Source organism: Cyphomyrmex costatus, unplaced genomic scaffold (assembly GCF_001594065.2).
Source record: "Cyphomyrmex costatus isolate MS0001 unplaced genomic scaffold, Ccosl1.0 scaffold743, whole genome shotgun sequence".
NCBI lineage: Eukaryota > Metazoa > Arthropoda > Insecta > Hymenoptera > Formicidae > Cyphomyrmex > Cyphomyrmex costatus.
The window spans coordinates 1-7347 of NW_017280315.1; the positions used below are offsets into that span (position 1 = coordinate 1).

The 7347-nt window shown below is 42.4% G+C and overlaps 1 protein-coding gene across 1 annotated transcript; it reads right to left on the bottom strand.

The window, feature by feature from the left end:
* Positions 1–6213: 6213 nt before the first annotated feature.
* LOC108780817 (uncharacterized) lies at positions 6214–7092 on the bottom strand. The gene has a single exon (XM_018548633.1). It carries the CDS (start codon positions 7090–7092, stop codon positions 6214–6216), a length of 879 nt encoding a protein of 292 aa, XP_018404135.1.
* Positions 7093–7347: the final 255 nt, after the last annotated feature.

A 7347-nucleotide genomic window follows, 5' to 3' on the forward strand; every position in this document is an offset into this window, starting at 1 on the left:
ATAATTCTGTAAAACCACCGATCGCGGTACGTGATACGCGTCTCGAGCGGAGCACACGTTAGGTGTTACTCCGAATTTTCGTTGCCGATTCCGGATCGGTCGCCCCTAGGCGTTTCGAGTCATTGTTGTCGTGAATACGTGCCCTCCGCTCAGACGCTCTAATTTGAGAATGTATAATAGTAGTTGCTCGCCCTCGTTGCCGCCAAGTCACGTGTGTAATTGTAAATTATTGAGAATTCTTAAAAGTCGAGACTGGCGTTATCGCGCCTTTGAGAACCGTTGCCGTCTTATGTAAAATTGTGTATTTCAATTATTCACGAAGTAATCATTGTTAATGTAATAAGATCTAGATTTTGTCGCACATTTCTTCTCGGCGAATTATTGCCGAATTTACTTCCTATTGTCGACGGCCATTTAATAGTCGGTTCATTGTTATTGTGCCGCATACCAGAGCGCGGAAGGTCAACGCTGTAACGTACTTTCTTACGAACACTTTTGTACAGTCTCTGTAAAATATACTGATTTCTCTATATTGTCATTATTAATTCTGGTGCCTTTATTTCAGCCTCTCTGTCTTTCTCCGATAATCTTTTCCGCTTACCGCGAACCACTCCCCTCTGCCAATTCCGTTGGCTGAGCTAGTCATTTCGTCCGTCGCGAGGATCCGCGTAATCTTTACATTTTTGTCCGAGCAATTTATCTAACCATTTGTGCGAAGAGTGGCACGCTCTCTCGTGCCTGGCGCCCAACGAATTTTTAATAGCGACTAAGATCTTTGCTGAGCGAGATAACTCGTTAACTTTGTAAAATCTCGAATCACGCGAGAATTATTGACGAACCGCACTATTGCTCCAATACGTATTGTCCATCTTAAATAAGAGCTTTCGCATCACTAGAATTATTTTTGGAAAACGCGACGAAGTTGTGCCGGCACTTACAAGTACGGTTACAGTATATACCAGTACCGTCAAAATAGACGCTTCTGGCATTTATAGTAAACCATTATATACATGCATATGGCAATACAAACAAGTAATATCACAATAAATGCTTATGACGTTTATTCTGTCATTACAGTCAGAATAAATGCTTTCGACAATTATTTTAATCAGTATTGTCTGATTAGACGTCTCTGATATTTATTCCATATACCAGTACCGTCAAGATAGACGCTTTTGGCATTTCTAGCAAATTGTTGTATACACACAAATGATGATACAGACCAGTACCGACAAGACAGATGCTTCTGGCATTTGTAACAAAGTATTGTATACATGTATATGGCAGTATAAATCAGTACCATCCTAAAAGATGCTTCTGACATAAATTTTGCTGTAACAGTTACCACAAACGTTTTCGTTTTTTATCCCTGATATTTATTTTACCAGTACCATCAAAATAGACGCTTCTGGCATTTATAATAAAATATTATATACATGCATATGACTATACAAATCAGTACCATCAAAATAGACGCTTCTGATGTTTATTTAGCCATAATCAGAGTAGACGCCTTTGATAAATATCAGTATCGTCTGATTAGATGTCTCTGATTAGATTTATTCCATATACCAATACCGTCAAAATAGACGCTTCTGGCATTTATAATAAAATATTATATACATGCACATGACTATACAAATTAGTACCGTCAAAAAAGACGCTTCTGGCATTTACAACAAACTATTTTTATACATGCATATGGTATTACAAACCAGTACCGTCAAAATAGACGCTTCTGGTACTATAGGTTAGCTCACTTTTATTTTCAAATAACTTCCCCAGAGGGGCATATCCCGCTGGGGTACAAGTACAATAAAAAAGCGGCTATGCCGCGCGCAAGAATAGGAAAATATGTTTATTGCGGGGGACAAGGAGCCCCCCCCCCCTCGCATGGGCTTTAAGACTAAATGATTGGGGGACGCATTCCCCCAGCCAGCGGTAAAATATCACATATAATTTAATCCGCCCAGCTGGTAGACTGGGCGGATGCGTCTTCACAGATACAGCGCTCCCCCGGGTATATCACAGAATGTTTGTCTAGAAAATAAAAGCCCGGGGGAGCACGCGCGGCAAAATTATCATAGATAAAAATACATATGTAAATCGCGCACATTCATCCTCATATAAAACACAATAATAATATTCGCGGCATTCACTTTCGCACATTCAGGGCCCCACAGACAGATAGAATAAAATGAAGAAAGAATAGCTAAAAGTGTTAAAAGTAAAAGAGTACAATAGTACATAGAAAGAAGAGAAAGAAATAAAGAGAAGAAAGAAATAAAGAATAGAAAGAAGAAAAAGAAAAAGGAAAAAGAGAAGAAGGAGGAAGAAAGATAATAGCGACGCTACAAAATCAATATAAGTTATAAATATAAAACAAGGTAAATAAATAGATAGATAAATAAATAAAAAACCATCAAGGAGGGATCTCCGTCCAGCAAACCAAATAATAAATAAGAAAAATAGTAATAAAAGTAATAAAAATAATAAAAATAAAATACAAATAAAATTAAAGTTGAAGGACTCTTTATATGAAAATAATATAATAATCTAACAAAGAAAGGACAATAAGAGTCAAGTAGTAAATAAAATAAAATAAAACGGTTAAAACATTTAAATAACTTTAGCTGTGTATATACATAAAAATAATTGAAATACAAAAATAAATTAGAAGTACTTAGCCGCTTATGATGTTATAAAAGTGATAAAAACGCAAATATGTAAAAAACGCAACAAAGTTTCGACTCTTGGTTTAGAAGGCAGCTGAAAACAAGAATTAATGAACACCGCAGCCATATTAGACATGTAACGATGCCCCCCTAAAATGCATCGTTCCCGCGTGGTGCCAACGGGAGTAGGAGCGAGTAGCCTGCTCGTATGTTAGAGTAATTCGCAGGAACAGCAGCTCCCGTTAGAACCGCCAGTCTCGCCGAAAGGTACCGACCGTCGTCGGGGACCGCCGATCGGAAATCTTCTCCCACGAGAAGCCGATCGGCGGAAAATACCGCGACCGGCCGAAGTATTGCGAGCGAGACTGGCGGTCGAGTATAAGATACCGCGATATCAAGCCGCGCGAGGCATTTTTGTCTTCACCGCTTTCCTGATACATCCGATCCGATTACCAGTTCCTTAGCTCACGATACCGATCCATCGACTCGCTCGTCCGACGAACCTGAGGGGTAGGGTGTACCCTGCCTCTGCCGGGCGCTCCCGGCCGCCGAACGAGCCGTCCAGGAAACGCATCTCGAGCACGCAACCAGATTCACGTGTTGTTCCGACGAACCTGAGGGGTGGGGTGTACCCCGCCTCTGCCGGGCGTTCCCGGCCGCCGGACAACCGTAATTAGTTAGTACTCCCACCTTCCTTACCTTCTTTTCCGCATCCCGAAAATCCCGTCTTGGTACTTGACATTCGAAAAGGGGTAGGGCGCTCCCTGCCTCTGTCGGGCGTTCCCGGCCGTCAAGTACCAACTCCGTTCCCTTTCCTAGCATTGCCAAAATTACGTATCGCGCCGCGAAACGACGCTTGCTGGCGTATACCCGCGTTCCGCCGCGTTGCAGATCGCCGTCGAGAAAACCCGCGACCGCCGGTATATATCTCGCGCCGTTTAGAGTTAGTTTTCGTTGTAGAGTCCGCGTCCGTTTTCTGCGTTAATATATATATACATTTCTTTTCTGTTGTCCGCGCTCGTTTGTATATATATATATATATTTTCTGTTACCCGCGCTCGTTTATTTTCTTCGCTGTATTATTGTAAGTCGCGTCCGTTAATTATATATTCCTATATGTTATTTTTCTCTTCGATTATTATAATTTCCGTATCATCTAGCTTGTCTTAATAAACTATGTTTCTTGTCTAACTATTACTTTCGCAGTAGTATTTTCTTTATCGATTTCCGACGCTTCACATAATTTTCCGCCGCCCCGTTCCGACGCGAATACTCCTTCCGCCGAACCTTTTTTATACGACACGCAAATTTTCCGACGAGCTAGTCCGAGTATAAAAATCAGGTAGTTACAGACATAATACTTCTAACCGTTCGGTTATAACGGATCACAGATTGCAATATGATCATGACTTTCAATGGGAAGATGTTAAAATTTTAGATGAAGAACTTAATTATAGAAAGCGAATAATTTCTGAGATGCTTAACATTAAAAAGCAGAAAAATAGTCTTAATTTACAAACGGACACTGAAGGTCTTTACGATTCATATATTCCCATTGTAAATAAGGTTTGATCTTTTATTATCGACAATCGACACACTGCTTCGTTTTGTTGTTGTTATATCACAGTACTTGCTAGACAGTTAAAGGATTTAGTACACTTCCTTGCATTCGTATTACGTTGCATATTTTATATAATAAGTTTTGTGAAAATGTTTTTTATTATTACTTTGTTGTTAATTTTACTCTATGATTTCTTTTACTTTATTTAACTTTCATATTGTAAACTGACTAATCGTTTTCGCTGGTGAGTTAAAAAAAATTTTTTTGTTTTGTTTTTTGAATTTCATTATTTTCACATCTTTTGATTTTGTTCTCATGCCAAGTTACAGATACATTGTTTCAATATACGACTTTGCCATCTTGTATTGTCAATGTTGTAACGAAGAGAGAAATCGAGGAGTCAGTGAGAGGTTGTGTTGGCTCAATCATATTGTAATAATGAATTTTTGTTGAACGTCTGAAGAGGACTCAAACCAAGAGTCGAAACTTTGTTGCGTTTTTTACATATTTGCGTTTTTATCATTTTTATAACATCATAAGCGGCTAAGTACTTCTAATTTATTTTTGTATTTCAATTATTTTTATGTATATACACAGCTAAAGTTATTTAAATGTTTTAACCGTTTTATTTTATTTTATTTACTACTTGACTCTTATTGTCCTTTCTTTGTTAGATTAAAAATAAAATAACCTGGCGAGTAACGCCATATAGGGGAGAGGGTTCCCATACCGACCGGGCAAATGGTAAAGGTTGTAACTCTGCCAAAAATTAATTTTATGCCAACTTCCAAATTGGCTTCTGTCGAGGGAATATTTTCCTATGTTTTCCACCGGTGTGAATTTTGTGTGCCATTAAATGAAGATACAGAAGGCAAGGCAAAAGTCTCGTTTTTTGACGTGCCAAAAATCGTGGTTTTGAACCGATCCTTATATGGTCTGAACGCCCTATTAATAATACATTACATTTTTATGAAATGAAATTTTTGTTTTTAACTTTATTAAAGTACATTTTAATGATATTTTATAAACTGTTAATCACAAAGAAATAAACATCAATCGCTGTAGTCTGAGCTGTCTTCGGTATCATAATATAACTACAAATACCTATTCTTCCTACGAGTAGTGCGACAATTGAGACCACTCGTCGACGGCTGTGGTTCCATTTGGGTTCTTGTTTGATTGACAGAAATCATTATTAAACACATTTTTTCTCCGAAAATATACTATAGACAATTACGATGCAAAAAAAGGGGGTCGCTTTTGGACAAAAATCTCGCTTTTGGACCATTCCCACTTTTTTCACATATCGACTCGCCATTCCCATATGACAACTAATGCGATCTAATATCCATGGCATATATTTAACATGGTCCATAAACCAATAAAAATGACTTACCTTTCGATGCTTTTCAAGCTTACAAACACATTTAACTCGTTTTCCGATATAAGTCAGAAAAAAACTGCACCGTTGTTAAAACATATCACGACGAATAACTTCAAACAAAATTATTTGTGAAGATTGCAACATACGTTCAAATTATCAGTAGGATAACCGCTTTTCAGTGACACTAGTAAAAATTCAACCAGCAACGCCATTTCTGAGAAACGCGGGGGGTCGGTATGGTTTGCCCGGTCGGTATGGGAACCCTCTCTCCTATAGGTGCTGGACATAAAGAAACTCCCTCCCGCATGGTTATAAAAAGGGGGGCCAAGAAATAGACGAAATAACTTACGCCACACTCATACTTGGCGAAACGCGACGCGTCGCATCTTGTGCTCTGCGTTCCTCAGCGTTCCAGCGTCGACGGACTGCCCTTGGAGGCGTCGCGAGATGATCCCCAGAGGTACGGGGAGGAGCCAAGTACTGGCGGATGCCGGACACATGCTCGACGTATATGTCCCGTGACCAGCGAATAGTATCCGATACAACTAGGCGTCTCATCATCGCCGCATACGAGGTGCCAACCCGCAGCAGCTTCAAGACTGCCTCGTTGCGCGGATCCCACGAGCCAAGGGCGAGTACTTGGCAATTTTCCTCGCCCTGGCGTCATCGAAAGACTGCCAACGGTTTTCAAAGGGCATCGTGACGTCGTAAATGACGACGATCTTGGAGAGCTCGTGCCTGACAGCGAGGTCAGGCCGGAGCCCTGCAAGTTCCCCGTCGACGCCATCGACCCGCTGGTTAACCCGCACCACCCCTGGAAGCCTACTCGCTTTCCAGAGGCGGTGCAGGACAGCGTTGTGCCTCAGCTGTATAGCGGCGGAGTGGGCGCCGCAGTGACAGAGCACGTGAGGCAATGTATCCGATACCTCACCGTACCGCCGACAGCGCTTATCTTCGCTTCCCCAACGCCGCGCACCGTTGAGGCGAAGAACGTCTAATCTGGCCTCGTGAATAAAGCGCCAGTCGGCGAAGCGAGTGAAGCTACCGCCGCGCATGAAGTGATTGCTCATTCGACTGCGCGACGACACCTCGAAGACCTTGCCTTGGTCCGGTTTACTGCGCAACCTATGCGCGTAGTGCTCTGCTACAGTTGAGGGCAACCGATTCACTACCTGACCGCGTGCATCAGGCGGAATCTTAACCGCTGCCCCCCGCGGCCCGAGACATTCCAATAACAGTTCCCCCGTCTCACCAACCCACCGCCACTGCAGGAACAGCCTCTTCGACTGTCTGAGCGCAGCGTTTCGCGCGCTAGACCAGAGCAAAGCTTCCCCTCCGCCCCTCATCCTTCCCTCCAGCCAGTAGGATAGGAAGGAGGCGATGTCCTCGCAACTAGGGGCGTGGCCGACCCTGCGCCCAACCACTCCCCTCAGCGATTCCCACGCCAATTCCCTCACGGCGTCGTTGCGCATCGTAAGCATACGAAACGCGTGAGCCACCGTAAGGATATCGGCGAGATCAAAGAGCGGAAGGAGCCCACATCCCCCTCATCTGGGCGGCATGTAGACTCTCTCCGCACTCGCACGCTGAGGGAGGTTGAGCCAGGATTTGACGTGCCTCCAGATATTGAGGTCAGCAGCCTTGAGGGGACCCTTCATTATTTTGGCCCCCCGCAGCAAAATATCCAGCCTCGGCAAGATGAATGTGCCGAGGATTTCGACTTTCTG